This window comes from Callionymus lyra, chromosome 5, assembly GCF_982586985.1.
Source record: "Callionymus lyra chromosome 5, fCalLyr1.hap1.1, whole genome shotgun sequence".
Classification (NCBI taxonomy): Eukaryota; Metazoa; Chordata; class Actinopteri; order Syngnathiformes; family Callionymidae; genus Callionymus; species Callionymus lyra.
The window spans coordinates 10808475-10828794 of NC_141822.1; the positions used below are offsets into that span (position 1 = coordinate 10808475).

At 39.4% G+C, this 20320-nt stretch overlaps 2 protein-coding genes across 5 annotated transcripts in view; one reads left to right on the forward strand and one right to left on the reverse strand.

Annotated features, from left to right (window-relative positions):
- The window catches only part of dnm1a (dynamin 1a), a 54485-nt gene extending 46682 nt beyond the window's left edge, over positions 1–7803 (forward strand). For 3 of the 4 annotated variants that reach the window (XM_087790761.1, XM_087790758.1, XM_087790760.1), the window contains 4 exons: positions 41–211; positions 280–521; positions 2831–3025; positions 5244–7803. In XM_087790761.1, coding sequence (XP_087646887.1) covers positions 41–211; positions 280–521; positions 2831–3025; positions 5244–5274 — 639 coding nt within the window. In that variant the 3' untranslated portion in view covers positions 5275–7803. Of the gene's footprint in view, positions 1–40; positions 212–279; positions 522–2830; positions 3026–3245; positions 3283–5243 lie in introns of those variants that run through there. The other variant, XM_087790759.1, reaches the window with a different exon arrangement.
- Positions 7804–9534: 1731 nt separating this feature from the next.
- On the reverse strand, positions 9535–18397 carry LOC148079268 (uncharacterized). The gene is made up of 16 exons (XM_087792275.1): positions 18258–18397; positions 18044–18110; positions 16428–16509; positions 16254–16363; positions 16115–16168; positions 15946–16057; positions 15799–15888; positions 14247–14385; positions 14107–14179; positions 13381–13501; positions 13163–13247; positions 12988–13041; positions 12792–12902; positions 12623–12726; positions 12346–12554; positions 9535–11238 (listed from the first exon to the last, which is right to left on the reverse strand). The coding sequence occupies exons 1-16, from the start codon at positions 18395–18397 to the stop codon at positions 9535–9537; spliced, it is 3255 nt and encodes a 1084-aa protein (XP_087648401.1).
- Between the last annotated feature and the right edge of the window lie 1923 nt (positions 18398–20320).

Sequence of the window (20320 nt, forward strand, 5' to 3'; positions counted from 1 at the left end):
TTAATTTATTTTAATAAAAATGCCTGTCACTGACTTGTAGAGCGACACCGGGGATGAAAATGGCGCAGACAACTTCATGCACAGCATGGACCCTCAGCTGGAGCGGCAGGTGGAGACCATCCGTAACCTGGTGGACTCTTACATGGCCATCGTCAGCAAGACTGTGCGAGACCTGATGCCCAAGACCATCATGCACCTGATGATCATCAACGTAAGTGTGGATATTGCTAAACATATAAATAAATACTTGAATAACAATCCTCACCTTCTGCGTCGCAGACGAAAGAGTTCATCAACGCTGAGCTTCTGGCTCAGCTCTACTCCTGCGGGGACCAGAACTCCCTGATGGAGGAGTCCCAGGAGCAGGCCCAGCACCGCGACGAGATGCTGCGCATGTACCACGCCCTGCGAGAGGCGCTCAACATCATCGGAGACATCAGCACCACCACCGTCACCACGGCGATGCCGCCTCCCGTCGACGACTCGTGGCTGCAGGTGCAGCGCAGCGGCTCCGGAGGAAGGTGAGGGTTCGAGTCCAGAGAAGATGTTGTTGTTTGGTTTGATTCTTCTGAACATGAATGCTTTATGTAAAATATCAGAGCCAGCAGAGTAATTAATGGATTGATTTAACATTTTAAATATTGCATTTTGCATTAGTAAAGTATTTTCCTATGACTTAAATCTCATAATAAAGTATTTTCCTACAACTTTAATCTTGTAATAATGTATTTTCCTACAACTTTAATCTCGTAATAAAATATTTTCCTATGACTTAAATCTCATAATAAAGTATTTTCCTACAACTTTAATCTCGTAATAAAGTATTTTCCTACGACTTAAAACTCATAGTAAAGTATTTTTCTACAACTTTAATTTCCTAGTAAAGTATTTTCCCACGACTTTTATCTCGTAATAAAGTATTTTCTTACGACTTCAATCTCGTAATAAAGTATTTTTTTCTACGACTTTAATCTCGTATTAAAGTATATTCCTACGAATTTAATTTCATAGTAAAGTTTTTTTTCTACGACTTTAATGTCGTAATAAAGTATTTTCCTACGACTTTAATCTCGTAGTATTTTCTTACAACTTTAATCTCGTAGTAAAGTATTTTCCTACAACTTTAATCTCGTAGTAAAGTATTTTCCTACAACTTTAATCTCGTAGTAAAGTATTTTCCTACAACTTTAATCTCGTAGTAAAGTATTTTCCTACAACTTTAATCTCGTAGTAAAGTATTTTCCTACGACTTTAATCTCGTAGTAAAGTATTTTCCTACGACTTTAATCTCGTAGTAAAGTATTTTCCTACGACTTTAATCTCATAGTAAAGTATTTTCCTACGACTTTAACCTCGTAATAAAGTATTTTCCCACAACTTTAACCTCGTAATAAAGTATTTTCCTACGACTTTAACCTCGTAATAAAGTATTTTCCCACAACTTTAACCTCGTAATAAAGTATTTTCCTACGACTTTAACCTCGTAATAAAGTATTTTCCCACAACTTTAATCTCGTAGTAAAGTATTTTCCTACAACTTTAACCTCGTAATAAAGTATTTTCCAACGACTTTAACCTCGTAATAAAGTATTTTCCTACGACTTTAATCTCATAATAAAGTATTTTCCTATAACTTTAATCTCGTAATAAAGTATTTTCCTACGACTTTAACCTCGTAATAAAGTATTTTCCTACAACTTTAACCTCGTTATAAAGTATTTTCCTACGACTTTAACCTTGCAATAAAGTATTTTCCTACAACTTTAACCTCGTTATAAAGTATTTTCCTACAACTTTAATCTCGTAATAAAGTATTTTCCTACGACTTTAACCTTGCAATAAAGTATTTTCCTACAACTTTAACCTCGTTATAAAGTATTTTCCTACGACTTTGATCTCGTAATAAAGTATTTTCCTACGACTTTAACCTCGTAATAAAGTATTTTCCTACAACTTTAACCTTGTAATAAAGTATTTTCCTACGACTTTGATCTTGTAATAAAGTATTTTCCCACGACTTTAATCTCCTAATAAAGTATTTTCCCACGACTTTAATCTTGTAATAAAGTATTTTCCTAGGATTTAAATCTCATAGTAAAGTATTTTCCAAGGATTTAAATCTCATAATAAAGTATTTTCCTACTACCTTAACCTCGTAATAAAGTATTTTCCTACGACTTTTACCTTGTAATAAAGTATTTTGCCACGACTTTTAAACTGGGATAAAGTATTTTCCTATGACTTTAATCTTGTAGTAAAACAAAACAAAAATGTTTTGAGTGGACCTAATACTCAATATACAATATAAAAATAATTATATATAATATGTTGTTTAATATAAAATGATGGCAATATTATACTAGCATTTTTAAAATTACAAATTATTAAAATCCTGCAAGTTTAAAAACATTTCATTCAGGTGTTGTATTTATGAATTATGGGGACTAGTGTATCAAAAGCATCAATGCTAAACAGAAAAATCAATAAATTGGAAAAAAAAAACATATCAATTTAGAAATAATTGGATAAAATGATTTAATGATAACAAGTTCACCTTTTAATAAAGACATGATTGACTCAAATGATTGAACAAAAAAACTATTACTATTACAAATAAATAATTTAATGCTAAAAAGCAACATTTAAATCAAATAAATCAAAAGTTTTAACAGTTGAAATGTTAAATTCAACGTTAAATATTTACAATGGCAGTGATGTTCGTCCAACACAGTTCAATCAAGAAAGTTGTTGTTGGTTTCATTGTGTTGACTGAAGCTGTCCTGGTGCTAAACTGTGTAAAGTTGTTCATCGAGTCCAATCCTCCCTCCAGGTCTCCGGCCACCAGTCCCACTCCCAACAGAAGGGCTCCGCCCGCCCGCCCCGGCTCCCGCGGGCCTCCACCGGGGCCTCCTCCCGCGGGCGGACCTCCCGTCCCGTCTCGCCCGGGAGCCTCCCCGGACCCTTACGGCGGCCCGCCTCCCACCGTGCCCTCCCGGCCCAACCGTGCCCCCCCGAGCGTCCCGAGGTGAGTGAAGACACGAGCGATGTGAGGGTGAACTAGGGTCAGGGAGGTCATCGCAGAAGCTTCTTCTTCTTCTTCTTCTTCACGTCCGTGTGACGCTCTCGTGGTCTCGATCCCTTCAGAGCTCATGTGGCTTCTTGGATGTAACCGTCTGCGCTCGTCTCTCTCCTCCTCCTCCTTCTCTCCATCCCTCCTCTGTCACACGACTTTGGTTCTTTCGCAGAATCACTATCACTGACCAATGAAGACTCTCCGGTACGTCGGGTTGTGTCGGCCATCTTCTTTCTCTCTTTCTATTGCATGTTCTTTCTCTTTTTCTCTTCATGGAGCTGCATGAAAAACAGGCGCTCAGAGTTGGTGTGTGTTTGTGTGTGTGAGCAGAACTTCCTCGCACTGGATCTTCTAAAGGTGTTTGACTCCATCGCAACAGACGTTGTTGTGAATGGTTCCAGCAGTGGTTCCGAAACCTGTGTGTCTTTGTTCGTTTTGTCGTCTCTTAAATGTTCCTTTTTTTTTCATGACCGATCAACACCTGAAGCATTTTTTTCTGTGTCCAGTCGGTCGACGACTTCCTGTTCTAGATTTTCTCTGTGACGACCTTTGACCTACATCCACGCCACTTTGGTTTCATTCGCAAATTTCTGAGCTTTAAATTCATACTTTGGACTTCAATAATGTGACGTAAATACAAGAATGTGCTGGAAACAAATGAACCCATGTGACCAGTTGAGTGATTTTAAATCAGGAAGAAACATATTTTTGTTCATCGTTAAGACGTGTTTATTTATAAGACGTGAAACAAGTGGACGAACATGTCTCTGATATGAAACTAGACGAGTGTGGATGTAGCCTCAGTGTAAGTATGGAAGGATGTCAATCACACGTGTTTCAACAAGTGTTTTTATTTCTTGTCAAAGTACAGATTCAACAGTGAGGAAGGCAGAGTGTAAAAAAAAGACAACAACACAACATTTAAACTTACACTATTATTAACAAACACACCTTAGATTTTAACTTTGTACACTCCAACATTAAAACACAGACAATGATATCTGAACATATAAGGTAAGGTAAAACTTTATTGATCCCTCCCATCACTCGTTCACACTATTGTCGAAAAACAAACACATTTTTACACACTAACCTACAGACATACACTTAAACACACACTGGAATTAAAGATATTCAACAAAACACACCAACATCAAGGTATACGCATTCAAGAGAATCACACCTTGACATTCAAACACACACTTGAACATATATAGTCAAAACATTCCCACAGACATCAACGAAAACACACAAAACTGCACACTAACTTAAGGCATTGACACAAACACCTCAGCAACATGTACAAATAAGAAAATCAAAAACACAATTTCAAAAACACAACATACACAGAAGAAAAACATACGCACAGGAAAAATATACACATACAAACATAAGATTAGAAAAACATTAACAAAACAAAACATACACATAAGAAAAACATACACGTTCAAACATAAACATAAACCAAACAAAACATACACATTAAAAACATACACATAGGAAAAATATACACGTACAAACATAAACATACACCACACAAAAACACACATTAAAAACATACACATAGGAAAAATATACACGTACAAACATAAACATACACCACACAAAAACACACATTAAAAACATATACATAGGAAAAATATACACGTACAAACATAAACATACACCAAACAAAAACACACATTAAAAACATACACATAGGAAAAATATACACGTACAAACATAAACATACACCAAACAAAAACACACATTAGAAACATGCACATAGAAAAAAACATACACATTTAAAACATAGACATAAAAAATATGTGTATGACAAACATACACATAAAAACATACATAAAAGATAAACACACACATTTACTTTCACGTAAAAAAAAACGTTCCTGTAAGAAAAAATACAAATAAGCAAAAGATACACACAAAAAATATAGACATTAGAAAAACATACACGTAAGAAAAAAAAAAAACGTAAACAACATACTCATAAGAAAAACATACACATAAGAAACTCATAAACATAAAAGAAAAACCTACATAAAATAATGGCATACTCAGCAGTTGAAAATGCACAGCACAACAACATACACAACAACCCACAACGACACAACATTGTTAAAGCAATGAAGTTGTGTACATGCTAACCTTGTGTGTTTGTGTGTCCCTCCAGTCGAAGACCCCCACCTTCTCCAACGCATTAGACCTCCAAGACCCTCCCTCCCTCCTCCTTCCCACCCGCTTATGGACAACAGCGCCACCTTCCTGTCGACTCCATCACCCTCAGCTATTCCTCGCACAACGAGCCACGTCTGCCTCCCCCCCCCCCCCCGACCTCCCCCGTCTCCCCCGGCACATACTTGAACCTCAGCTGCATGACTGGCAAACACTGCAGGTTTAAAAACACAAATATAGTCGACTAAGAATAACCTCTGCTGTTGGATATATGCAAACATTTAGGATTAGCATATTAGCATAGCATCTCCTGAACTAGTCTTTTTGTTGGTTGAACCTGGTTTTGTATCATTCGTCACGAGCGTATCCTGCAATGCTGGCCTCAACATGAAGATTTGGGACTTGAGTTCTAAACATTTGATGGGTTTATCAAATATGTTGCAGCATTTCAGGTTATTAAGTGAAAAAATACTGATACAAAAATGATTTTTTTTTCAAGAAATGTTGCCCCCTGTCGGGCAGAATCAGGTGTTGCATCTATAAGTCACTCCTCATGAATTTAAAGGTTCCATCGTGTTCTGTTTTCTTTAATGGTTCTGGTTGATGAAGTGACTAAGAAACAAAAAAATGACAAATGGGGAAACTTTTTTGTTTAATGTTAAAAATCTAGTTGACTAACTCCTCCTGTAACTGCTGGCTCATCCAGTTTCTTCTCCCCTTCTGATCAGCTGCTGCTCTAGCGATCCAAAATAAGCCGAAAACAAAAAAAAACAAGATGATATTTACCTCCTTTTCTAGTCGAGCTGTGACTACATAGGAGATCAAGATGTTCCTCCGCCAGAGTGCATATGTTATCTCCTGTCAGTTTGTTCAGAAATGAGTTTGTGGAGGAACCAGGTTCACCTCAAGTGGTGTCTTTTTAATGAGTCTCGTGGTCTCAAGTTCAGAGGTTTAAACAAATCAACAGATCAATTAAATTATTCTTTTTTAATTATCTTTACTAGACCAGAGTTACTGAGATCTGTTTGGGCTCTAGAGATCAGAGGAAGAATATCAGTGCCATCAGAATATTTAATAGCTGAATTAAACATTTCAAAGGTTGAAACTTTTTTTAAAATTCAATGTTGTTGAATTTTTTAAGGCATTTTTAAAATAATTCAATTGGATAATTTCTATATTTAAAGGTTGAATTTATTTGTATTTAATCATGTAAATCAATATAGCGAAATGTTAAATGTTGCAATAATAGTGTCAACTTTTTTGTATTTAATATAAAAGGTTATAAATTAAAAAACATTTAAGTTAAGAAAATGTATTTATGACTTATTGGAATTTGAACATTAAACTCTATTAGTAAACAGATTTATTTTGAAAAGACTATTTCGATACGACTCTTTGACTATTTTATTGAAATGAAATGAGTGTATATGACTCTGCGATGACTTTCTTTTACCATAATCGACTGTATCCATAAATATCCATCTATCTGCTACTATTTCCTGCTACTATCACGACTATTTCAATATAAAGTTGTTTTTTTAATATTCAAATTTCTAATAATTTAAAAAAAACTTTCAATATACAAATGATGGAATTCAGTGATTTAATAAATGTCGAAAAAGGTTTTGATTATTTGAATTGTTCAAATACTCTGATGGCCCTGATATACTTGATATACGTAAAGAACCTCTCTTCGAGCAGAAACCTGGATCTGAATGTTTGATTGTCGTCACACAGCAGCTTCCTCAACACCTATGCAACAAAGACGGTTCCCTTCTCCTCCCAGCATCCACTTCTTCACGAGTAGCTCCACGACTGACACTAAACAAGGCGGGGTTGAATAGAACGTGCAATACTTGGGGTGTCTTCACGCAGACATCCAACCACGAACCACTTAGAGTCCGTTCGAACCATGGAAAGGGAACCTGCCTGTTTCTGATACGATGACGATTATGATTTCTCTTTCTGTTTCTTTCTTCTCTTGCTCCTCCTCTCAGTGGTCACGGGGGTGAGTGAAACCCCCCCAAAAACAAATGCCACCTCAGTCTGTGTTGCTCCTTCCGTCTCGCCCTAAAGTTGCAGTGATCGACTCGAACCCTGGTCCCGGCACAGATGTCAGTGTAGTGATGTTCCCCCCCCCACCGCCCCCCCGCCCCCTCATAGATGACCCACCAGTCACAACAAACCTGCTCCCCCCCCCCTCACACTGCTTATTATTCAATAGTTTATGATGGACATATCTTGACGTAACTCTGTATATGTGTGGTGCATCTTACGTCCTGTTGTTTAGAGAGTTTAGTGTTAATATTGACATCACTATGGATAATATGTGTATATGGGAAATATTTAAAAATATCTACTGCTGTGATGTTTATGGAAGATTTGTTTGATACGTTAGCGTGTAGCAGGATTTTTTTTTTTTGTTGTCTTTTCTTCTCTCTGTCTGTGGAAGAGCAGGACGGTGTGAACGACTGCTCCTAAATCTGAACTGCTGTGGATTGAAAGATGAAATGACCCTGCAGCGCTCATGTGACATTAAACTACTGCAGCGTACACAACACACTGTCTGGTTCTTTGGCTCCTTTTCCTGGTGTAAGACACACCATGTATTTCAACTTGTGGACCGCTTGGACTTCCATACGACTCTTCGACTATTTTCTTATAAACTATTTCCATATGACTCTTCGACTATTTTCTTCTAAACTATTTACATACGACTCTTCGACTATTTTATTCTAGACTATTTCCATACAACTCTTTGACTATTTTATTCAAAACTATTTCCATACGACTCTTCGACTATTTTATTCTAGACTATTTCCATACAACTCTTTGACTATTTTATTCAAAACTATTTCCATACGACTCTTTGACTATTTTATTCTAGATTATTTCCATACAACTCTTTGACTATTTTATTCTAGACTATTTCCATACGACTCTTTGACTATTTTATTCTAGATTATTTCCATACGACTCTTCGACTATTTTATTCTGGACTATTTCCATACGACTCTTCGACTATTTTATTCTAGACTATTTCCATACGATACGACTCTTGACCATTTTCTTCTACAATTATAATTAGACTATTTCTAATTGACCATTTGTCTATTTTCCTTTACCATTACGACTATATAGATTTAAATTTTGTGACTTTTTTCTTCTTACATGACTTGTATGTCTATACAACTCTGAGACTACTTTCTTTGACCATAAACAACAATGTCCATACATATCAATATATCTGCGACTATTTTCTGCTACTATACTATCTATACAAAACTTTGACTATTATCTTTTAGCATTACGATTACCTTTAGTATAAATAGTCACAGTGTCGTATGGAATTAGTCTTAGTAGTAGAAAGAAATTGTCTTATATAAAAATAGTCGTATATTAACGAAGAAAACATATATGTGTAGAAAAAGCTCTGAATGGTTGAAAGAATAGAATATAAAAATAGAAATAGTCACATGTGGTTGTAGCAAAAAGTCTCTGCAACTTATTTTTCTACTAAACCATCTTTACAACACTTTGACTATTTTCTTGTAGCATTACAATAACTTTTATTTTTCTTCTCCAATATACGACTATTTTTACACATGACTATTCCTTTCTACTATTAGGGCTTTTTTTAGTGTTGTTTTGATTGTTTAAGTGCTTTGTGACCCTGGTCTGGAAAAGTGCTATACAAATCAAAATTACTTACTTACACTGTGACTTTTTTTTCTAGCATTTCAAGTGCTTTTATACAACTTTTTTCTTTCAACCTGACTATTTCTATACAACTCTGTGACTATTTTCCTGTACCATATACCACTACTTTTTTCTACAACCCTGTACGACTATTTTATACGACTCTGTGAGTATTTCATTCTGCAATTAGGAAATATTCTTTCTTCTACCATTACAACTATTTCTACAGAAACTAAAACTATTGTTTTCTACTATTGCGATTATGTCTACAAAACTACAACATTTTTCCTCTACCATTAAAACTATTTCTATACAACTGCAACTATTTCTGCTACTATACCAACTATTTCTATACAACTTTGACCTTTTTTTTTACCATAAACGACGATGTCCAAACCAAGACTATTTTCTTCTGTTTTTTTCTCCTCTTTTCCTCCAATCTTGAGTTTCCATCAATCAAAACAAGAAAGATTTAAGAACATTTTCATCCAGAAATGTTCTGTCTGTACACATTTGTTTGTCTAAGTAGCTAAAAAATAAAGACAAAGTATATTTAAATAATAAAAAAGACTATTTTTATTTTGAGGGTCTCAATTTGAGCTAGGCTGGAATTTAAGATTTGGCTTCTTCAGTCTTGGCGAGGCTCTTATCGGGGGTCCTAAGGGGCGGCGTAACGGTCGTGCTGGTCTCTTTGTGAGCCCCGTCTCTGTCTCCAGATGACCTTCTACTGCCTCCTCTGAATCTGCACAGTTCATGGACGAGGTCGCCACCTGAGGTGGACTCAGGAGGACCGGACTTGCACCTTTGTTCTCACTGGAACATTGGCTGCTTAGGGACTCGTGTACGTCCCTGAGTGTGGTCTCTTCAGGGTTCAAAGTGCTTACTGTGGAGTGTTCTACCTGAGCTGGACTTTTGTTCTGAGGGTCTTCTGCTGGAGGTAGACCAGGTAAGAAGCTCTCTGTGGCACCGTCGTCCTTTCTGGAACAATCGGGCTCAACTTGTGAGAAACTCTCTGAGGCTGAAGACCCCGTGAGCTCAGCAGCAGTCCTGGTAACCTCCGTGGACAACACGACGTCAGGTGGGCTCAGAGACGCTGCTGGACTCACGTCTTCAAAAATAGCTGGACCGTCTGTGGTCCGGTCGCAGGAGGGACCGGAGAGGAATCTTGGTTCACTGTCTGTGAAGCAACTCAAAGACCCGAGTAAAGACTGGTTCAGTAAAATGCTGGGGTCGGCGTGAAAGGTGTTAATGTTGCGACACATCTCAGGCACCGCGGCCTGACTGAACCAGACGCTGGTGTCCAGTAAGGGGTTCTCCAGGGATTTCCCAAAGCTTGTAAGTTGACCGTCAAACGTTCCTTTCGGTCTGGAACGGAACCCATCCGTCTCGTCGTCTGAAGAACTATCGCTGATAGCCTCATAGATACACTGAGTGAAGCCGGTGCTCGACATTCCAGCGGTGGTCTTGGATGGACTTTCAGATGGACTGGTGAAGCTACTGAGGGTCTGCAGCTCACACTCTTCCCCAAGAGTAGCGTCCTGTACGGCACAGATGTCGTCGCCCTCCACCGGAGAGCAGCTCCCTTCGGCAGAAGACGGCTGATGCTGTAGGTCGCTGGGTATGCCGGGAAAAGTACTGAGGACGTTCCAGTTGAAGTTCCCGGTTTGAGACGGACTGAGCTCGACGCCATCGGTTTCTTCGCATCTGTCGGTGCAGGACAACGTGTCGGGTTCCGCCTCGTTCGTGCCAACCTCAGGGTTAGACTCTTCGGGAGCCGAGGGTTCGCTGAGTGGGGCCACGAAAGACTCCTCGGAAGAACTCTCTTCACTGCTGGAATATTTACTGTCTGAGGTATCGTCGGGTGAGATGTCGGGGAAGAAACAGGGAGCGTTGTCCTCCTGGTCCGAGGAGCTGCTGCTGATGGTCCCGAACAAAGCCTCGCTGAGCGAAAGGTCCACATCGGTGTCTTCTACAAAGGACGATTGAGATTCACCGACAGGTTCTTCGACCTCAAAGGGAGCGTTGGCGCTCGTATGGTCCATGTCGGCGTCTTCAGTCGCGACCTTGGATGGACTGATGTTGGCGCCAGACGTGATCTCGTCGTCGCTGGAGGTGCGGCCGCTCGTGACCTCCACAGGAGACTGACCTCCTGAGGCGCTGGAGGTCGACCCCGCTGCACTCATGCAACATCTTTTGGGTCCTTCGGTCAATTCCTCCGTTGGTGAAGAAGCAGTTCTCTTGGAAGAGTGTGGAGCTGACGAGGTCAGTGGACTGCTCACCGCTGAGTCGGCTTCCTGTGCAAAGAAAAAATGATTTGGGTTAATCTTTATTTAATGGTAGTAACAAACAAATGATTGAGGTGAGTTGATGGGGAAAAATCAGTTATCGGCTAAAGATATAGGATATTGGTATTAACCCCCCCTTCAATGAACACAGAGGACCTCAACCTCAAATACAGCTGCTAGAATCACCAGGTGAACCTTAAATATAAACATAGTAAGAAGATAAAAACAAAATATTGATTTAAATAAATGCTATTTGTTACACAGGAGTTCCTTTGAGAATGCATATGGGTAGTTGCATATGGAGTATGACATACGACTATTTCCATACGACTCTGACTTTGTTCTTCTAGCATTACCACTACTTTTATCAACTTTTTTCTTTATCTATGTACAACTATTTTAGTAGGACTCTGGATCTATTTTCTGCTACTATTCCGACTACTTCTATACATTTATTTTTCTAACCATATATGACCATTTTTTATGACTGTGATTATTTCCTTCTAACATTAGAACTTATGAACTTACAACACCGTGACTATTTTTCTTTAAGCAATAAAATTTATTTTCTACGACTTATTCAATACCTCAACACATCCCTGTAGGACTATTTTTATATTACTCTGATATTAGGAATGATTCTATAGCACACTGTGACTATCTTCTTCTAGCATTGCGACTATGTCCGACTATTTCTATACGACTCTTCATATATTTTCAACTACTTTTTCTTTCATCCTGATACGACTATTTCTATCCTACTCTCTAACTATTTTCTTACAACCACGTACGACTATTTCTATACGACTTTTTTTGTTAACCATATACAGCTTTTTCTATACATCTTTTTTCTTCTTTTTACAACTTTTTACTTTCAAACCGATATGACTATTTCTATACAACTATGAAACAGTTTACCTGTACCATGTACGACTACTTTAATACAACTTTTTTTCTACAACGATTTACGACTATTTCTATGCAACTTATTTCTTTAAACGTCTTATCATCGGGGCCATGCATGAACCACATTGACTACCAAACGTTTCCCTCTTTCATCAACGACCCCTTGACCCTGACAAGCTGGTTGAAATGATCTGAAGTGAGTGACTGCACCTCTTCAGTGGCAGGATCGTGGGCCTCCACCTCCACCTCCGTCTCTTCTGGCTGCTGCTGTCCGTCGCCGCTACAGGAAGGATTGTCTGCAGACGAGGTCGAGGACTTGCTCTTGTTCTGAGGTAACCTCAGGTCGTCTCTCTTCCTGAACACAGCTTTCAAGTCCATCCCCTTACGGAAGTAGCAACTGTACAGAGCCAAGGACTTGGCTGCAAAGGACAACCTTCAGAGATTCATCTTTTGACGGGTGAAGAACAACGACAGAAGACAAACGCACCACTTTTGATGAAGGACTGAATGTTGTAGGAAAAATCTTTCTTGCAGTTTTCCGCCTCTTCCTTGAACTCAAGTCCGATCAGCCACTTGGAGATCATGCACTTCCTGACGAGATATTTCCATCAACTCACTGAAAAAAGTGTCAGTACTCGCGGAGAAAGTCGTCTCACCCGTTCTCGGACTCCCCGCACCAGGGGGCGTTCACGTGGGACTTGGAAACGTCCGACCTTTTCTCCAGCGAGGTCACCAGTGACGGGAGCTTCGACTCTACGATGTTGAACCTGAGTGACCACAGTGAACAATGTCGGGGCGATCCACTTTACACCTGCAATCTACGAGGCTCATCTGGCCCTCGTCTGCACTCACCACTCCAGATGCTGCTTATCTTTGGCTGCAACTGCTTCCACCAAAATAAAATCCCTATAAAAACAAAAATACCATGTAAACTTTACTAGTACCTGCACTCCTATCACATGTCACTAGTCTTAGCTAGTTAGCATGAGCTACTGAAATTGTTCTTCAGCTCTAAAATGGTACGTACACATAGTTTTCTAGAATGTCTGGAACTTCAAACAGCTTTGCCCATTCAGTTTTACCGTCCATGATCTCCTTGGTGAGGAGGCGGCCTGGGAGGAAACACATGTGGAAAGAAGGAAGTAAAAGATGGGAAGACATAAAAGAAGGGATATGAATTTATTCTCTAAACTCAATGGACGAGGATGTATTAGTGAGTGGGATAGTTTGTGTATGAGGACGTACCACGTTTGATCTCGTCCATCATGACGCCGAGGGACGAGCGAGACACGGTGACACTGGAGTTCTCCTGCGGATACGCCGGTTTGATGACGGGCATCAGGTGAGACGCGTCGCTCACGTTGTTCTGCAGGGTTTGGTTTTGGGTAAAATATATGAAAAAAACGAGGCTTCTTTCATGAACAAACCAAAATGTAACTCCCTTACAGTTGAACCCTATATAGAGATTTTAAGACAATCTAAAATCAGGTGAAAACAGCGGCAGAAATGAGTTCACAGAGAGGGAGTGAGTGTTGGAGAGTGCTTAGAACGCAAGTGATTCTTAGCGATAATAAGATGTCGATTTATTTTTGAAAAAATTGACCACGATAATTATTGTCCAACTGATTTTATAACCTTATGAACTATCTGGATCTGTTGGTTTGACACACAGCTGTCTCCCTCTCAGTGAACTCAGCACCACAGTGGCTTTAGTGATGGTCTGATGAAGCTTCATGAAGCAGTGTCATTATTTTCAGAGTCCACTAGATGGCGATATTTTCAATATTTCCCTTTGTTTTGAACAACTGTTCTAATGAAACACCCAATCATTTTTAAAATGATGGCGCCCCCTACTGACCTCTAAACAACATGACACTGCCTCACAAAGCTTTATTTTAACATCTGCTTTTCTATCTTCCAGTTCATGACAGAAGTGTACATTAGGAATATTAAAGTACAATTATTGGTCACCTGCGGATCCCAGACAGGAAGTCCAGAAATGCTCTCCTCTGGGTATCTCAGACAAACAGGGTTCGGCCATTTCCTGGTACAGAAATGTTTACTTCAGTTTTCATGTCGTCGTAATATGAGTGAGGTAGGAAATCACCCACCAAGCATTAAAGACCAGAAAGAATTTGGCCACGAGGACGGAGGCTGTGGCGTTTGGGTAGAACTGACAGACTTTGGCCACCATGATGGCCCAAGATGTTCCGCCCAGGAACCCCCGTCTGTCGGAGTAGATGTTTCGACCTGAGCAGAGCAGAGAGACATCGTGTTCATGACTTATCATTAAGATTCTGCCTTAAAATTGATCCAGTGTTACGACCCCCAATGACACCTGGACTGGACACGTTGAGAGGAAAGACAGTATTGAACCAACAGTGTATACATGTCCTAGACTATAGGTCGTTTGTTTTTGTTTTCTATCAAGACTCCCCACTAAAAAGAAACCTGGATAGCCTAACACAAACGCACACACACACATCACCCCAACTCATACACACACATTATAACACAACACAAACACAGAAAGGTAAAAACACCACCTCAACAAAGAACACAAACACCAACAAAAAAACATACAAACAAACACAAAAAACACACTATTCCAACACAAACAGACACGAGATCAAACGTGGTACGTCACCATGGAATACAGAGCAACACATACACTTACCACAACATTACACACACAAACACCAACCCAATACAAAAAGACAACCAAACTAAGAAACAAACAAACACTAAACTAACATTGAAAATGAAACAAACATTAAAACAACATATAAAAATTAGACACTGACCCAAAAAAAAACCCACAATACCCTAACACAGAAACACGCACTCAATTCCAACACAAAAACACAGAAACAGGAACCCACAACACAAAAACTGGAACAAACAAACAAGACCGCACAAACACCACACAAAAACAGGAACACACCAACACAGAAACACAGAAATAAGGTTGACACAAACAAAGAAACTGTAACACACAACACATGATCAGGTACACACAAATAGGAACACGAAAAACAGGAACACACCAACACAGAAACACACAATACAGAAATAAGGATGACAAAAACAAAGAAACTGGGACACACAACACATGAACAGGTACACACAAATAGGAACACGAAAAACAGGAACACACCAACACAGAAACACACAACACAGAAATAAGGATGACAAAAACAAAGAAACTGGGACACACAACACATGAACAGGTACACACAAATAGGAACACGAAAAACAGGAACACACCAACAAAGAAACAGAAACACACAACACATGAACAGGTACACACAAATAGGAACACGAAAAACAGGAACACACCAACAAAGAAACAGAAACACACAACAGAGAAACAAGAACACAGAACATAAAAACAGAAACAGGAACACTGAAACCGTGACAACACAAAAACAACGCACAAGCACATTCACGTTGGTTAAAAGTGTTGCATTGTGGTTATATATATTGTTGTTGTGTTAATTTAAGGATGTTTCAAACAGGCTGCTCAGATCAGAGCAGGAACACTACAGTTAGGATGACAATGATCACATCAGTAGTTAGTGATGGACAGAATGTAGTTCCTCTGGAGACGAGACGATGAAACCGACGATGATGTTTGTGCCAAAAACAAGTCAATGATCTCACACTTGGCCCAGAGCTTGATGGTTCTCATGACCAGCCGGAAGTTGCTGGGGCTCTGCACGGACTTGAGGATGGCCTCGGTGACTCTGTGACCTGTCAGGAGACGCGTCTGAGTCACTCTCGCTCAATGCTTACAACAGCGCCCCCTACCATTCAGACTCTGCATGCACTCGGAATGGAGGTCCACCAAAATACTCTTGTCCAGAAGATCCTTCTCGTCGTTGAGCTTGGTGGACGGCAGCAGCGCCAGAACCAGGTTCACCTGCAGCACAAGGCAAAACTCAAGTCTTTTATTCAAAATATTTCTCTGAGAAATTACCTGAATCCCGTCGAACCAGAGTTTGATGACCGGGATGTACTTCTTCTCGATGGACTGCAGCGGAGAGAGAGAGAGAGGGGGATGGGTCAGTGATTGATGGGTCGGTTGATCCACGAGTGTTCGCTCGCACAAGACTCACCAGAGCGTCTTTGACTTCTCGGAGCGCTCTCAGCTTCTCAAAGAACACGGTGAAGAAATGTTTCCTCTTGAGCACCGTCGGCGAGACGCACAGGACGTCCAGCTCCGCCTCTGACCAAAATAAAACAAACAATAAGACTCGGATAGATCTGGAAAGAGTCGACGGTCGAGTTACCTTTCACGTGTGCGCCGAGACAGTAGGAGCCGTAGGGGATGATCCTGCCTCGACACCTTTTGGCAAAATACTTTGTGACCCCCTGAAGAAGAGATCATGATAGTGTTCATATTAAACTGCAGTTTCTTACTTCGTTAAAAATAATAATTCAATCACAAAAAACATGGATTTGATGTTCACGATCCTGTTTGTGTCCGTCAGCAAAATAACTCAAAAACGGATGGACGCGTTTCAGACAGTTGAGTTTCGGTTTCGTCCTCTGGTTGAAGGGGATTTAAGAAACTTTTTAAATTGATAGTTCACCCAAACTTCACCTAGTTTCTACTCACCCTCATGTCGACTAAGGGTTGGTATTATTTTCACAGTAATATGTTCCTTTTTAGAGTTATAGACAAAAATGTGGTATGTGTGTACATTTTAAAGATTAATTTATTTCTATGAAATGGCTATAATATTATTAGACAGGTCTTGTAAAGAAGATTCCAGTGATATAAGTATCACTTTCCTGTGATTAATATTAAGATAATTAAAACCACTTAAAAATGCAATATTTCTGGGTCTGAGTCAATACGGTTCAATATTTTAGGTCGGAACTTTTGGTTGAATCTGACTTTTAAAATGTCATAACTTGCTTAATATTCAAAAAGTTGTTCACAACGAGTCATTTGGAGGCGGAGACTTCCGGGATTTAAGACGCGCGGTGACAAACCCTGATGTTTGACCAATCACAGCAGAGTGGCTGTGGTTATTGTAAACAATGTTTCATCTTCAGGAAAAAACTGTTTTCAGTGGGCGGGGCTTAAGATCAAGTCCAAAATCAAGTTAACACACACTTAAATCTACACATTATTTGAACTTTCAACATACAGTAATGGAACATAAAGCACAGTTATGGTGTATTCTTAATTGATTCAGTGTTTTCACTCACAGATACATCTATAACTGATATTATTATAGGTATTCTAATGAACATTTTCACTTTCCTTAGATGTTTTTAGTGAGGTCGTTTGGTTGAGTTTTGTCATCAGGGATCAACCTGAAAATATTCTTGATAAACCAGCACATGTATGTTCTTATGGGTCATGAGCTTCCTGTGTCTACAGTCCACACCAGGATCTATTTTATATGATACCCCGAGCGTTTCCTCTATATGTAGCATGTTAGCCTTCAGATAGCTGCTTGAAATTCAGACTCGTTTAAGTTTTTCCAGAACAATTCCTCATGTCGTGGCTTCAATACAAGAGGGACGTTACAGACGAGCGGTATGGAAGTATTTGGATGTTTTTAAGTTTCATTTTTGCCTATAACTCTACACCTTACTATCACGCTAACCAGGGCCGGGTCTAGACAGGCATGTATGAGGGGGCAGCCACAAATCTTGAGGGGGCATTGTGCTGTTACTTACTTACTTACATGTAAGTTTGAGGGGGCACAACATTTATTTGAGGGGGCCAGGCCCCCTCTTGCCTCTGCCTAGACCCGGCCCTGACGCTAACTGCTATCTACGATATATAAAATGTAAAAAAATGTATCAATTGTATTGCTAAAATGGGCCGAAAAGAGCATCTCAGCGGAGCTCTGCACCCTCTGAGTTCTTTTCTAGCTTCTCGTCTTACCATTCTGACATACATCTCTTGGAGCCAGTCCTTGTAGAGAATCTCCAGCCTTTTCAGAACCCGCTCCCTGCAAATAAATGTCATGGAAATAAAGGAATGATGTTCATCTCTGACACGTTATCTTCTTACAAACAGTTTCATTCATATCGTCGTTTATTTGAATCATCATCAAGTCGCTGAGAAGTTAGAATATAAAAGTGTGGAGACATCGAACCTTTTCCGCAGCTCCTCGTCGTCGGGGAACATCCCGAACGGAATGAGAGTTTTCACCAACTCTTTGGTCTTGACGACCTCCGCGTCCTTGGGCAAGGCATCGCTGATGGGCCGAGGGAAAGTAGCTTCTGCCTGATTCATGTCTGGAATGTTAACAGGAGGTTAAACATGCTCAGGTCAGAATAGAGGATGTTATTTATAAAGATATTTTCTTATGGCGGTAAAGGAGGAAACCAGAGTAGTTTGATAAGGTAAAGACACAAAGACTTTTCCTTTTAATCCAAGTATTTTGTCTCAAATTTGATTGACGTTTTGAAGTGTTTTCAAACCCCAACTCAAACACACACATTATAACACAACACAAACACAGAAAGGTACAAACACCACCTCAACACAGAACACAAACACCAACAAAAACGGACAAACAAACACACACTATTCCAACACATACAGACACATTAAACACCATGCAATACAGAGCAACACATACACTCATACATCACCACATTACACACACAAACACCAACTCAATACAAAAAGACAACCAAACCAAGAAACACACAAACCCTACACTAACAGTGAAAATGAAACAAACAGTAAACCAACATTGAGACATGCAAACACTGACCCCCCAAAAAAACACAATACCCTAACACAGAAACACGCACTCAATTCCAACACAAAAACACACAACACAGCATCAGGAACCCACAACACAAAAACACACAAGACAGAAATAGGAATACACAAACACAGAAACTGGAACACACAACACAGAAACCAGAACAAACAAACAAGACCGCACAAACACCACACAAAAACAGGAACACACCAGCACAGAAACACACAACAAGGAAATAAGGATGACACAAACAAAGAAACTAGAACATACAACACAGAAATAGGAATACACAAACACAGAAACTGGAACAAACAAACAAGATCGCGCAAACACCACACAAAAAACGGAAAAAAACCAACACAGAAAAACACAACACAGAAATAAGGATGACACAAACAAAGCTACTGGAACACACAACACAGAAACGAGAACAAACAAACAAGACCGCACAAACACAACACAAAAACAGGAACACAGAAACACACAACAGAGAAATAAGGATGACACAAACAAAGCTACTGGAACACACAACACAGAAACGAGAACAAACAAACAAGACCGCACAAACACCACACAAAAACAGGAACACAGAAACACACAACAGAGAAATAAGGATGACACAAACAAAGCTACTGGAACACACAACACAGAAACGAGAACAAACAAACAAGACCGCACAAACACCACACAAAAACAGGAACACAGAAACACACAACAGAGAAATAAGGATGACACAAACAAATAAACTAGAACACACAACACAGAAACAAAAACACAGTATTTTGTCTCAATTTTGGTTGATGTTTTGAAGTGTTTTCAAAAGTGTCGCTTTGCAATGGATTAAGAAACATACACGAATAAAAGTTTCTCCTCGTTCTTCTCCGACTTGTTTTCTTATTCCCTTCTTCTTTGGTGATCAAAGCTATGATCATGCACTTCTATAACAGCTCTGAGAAACTCCAGTCCAACAGAACATGTCACTCTTCTCTGGTGAACACTCCCACCTACTGTTCTGAGCTCGAATGAACAAGTTTCTCCTTTTTCTTGTTTCTTCTTAAATCTCTGACGGACAGACTAGAACAAGTGAAAGTGTCAATCATCACAGGAATGCGAGCAAGTGTTATTTTATATAATTTGTTTTAAAGTCACTGTTGCCTTTAAATGGTGCAGGTATGAGGTGGACTTTATTGCTGCAGATATTTCTCATTTTCAACGTCGTCTTTTGTGACTTTCATGTTTAATGGAGTCAAAGTTCCACTTGAAAGTCGTTGTGTTGTATGTTTATAGAGGATTTTAATCTTCGTAGCGAAGCATTTATACGTAGAAAACAGTCACTTAAATGGCAACTGATATTGAGATCGAATTTAATTTAACAAACGAAGACATGTCATGTCACGGACCTCAATAGAAAAGATAAATATGTATTTATTTCTGGCATAAAA

Bases quoted from the DNA above. Each gene is read 5' to 3' on its own strand.
- LOC148079268 (XM_087792275.1), bottom strand. From the start codon at position 18,397: ATGAATCAGGCAGAAGCTACTTTCCCTCGGCCCATCAGCGATGCCTTG. The intron at 16,169-16,253 runs GTGAGTCTTGTG...TCTCCGCTGCAG, and splicing joins GAGAAGTCAAAGACGCTCTG to TCCATCGAGAAGAAGTACAT. The intron at 16,058-16,114 runs GTAATTTCTCAG...CTTGTGCTGCAG, and splicing joins TCTGGTTCGACGGGATTCAG to GTGAACCTGGTTCTGGCGCT.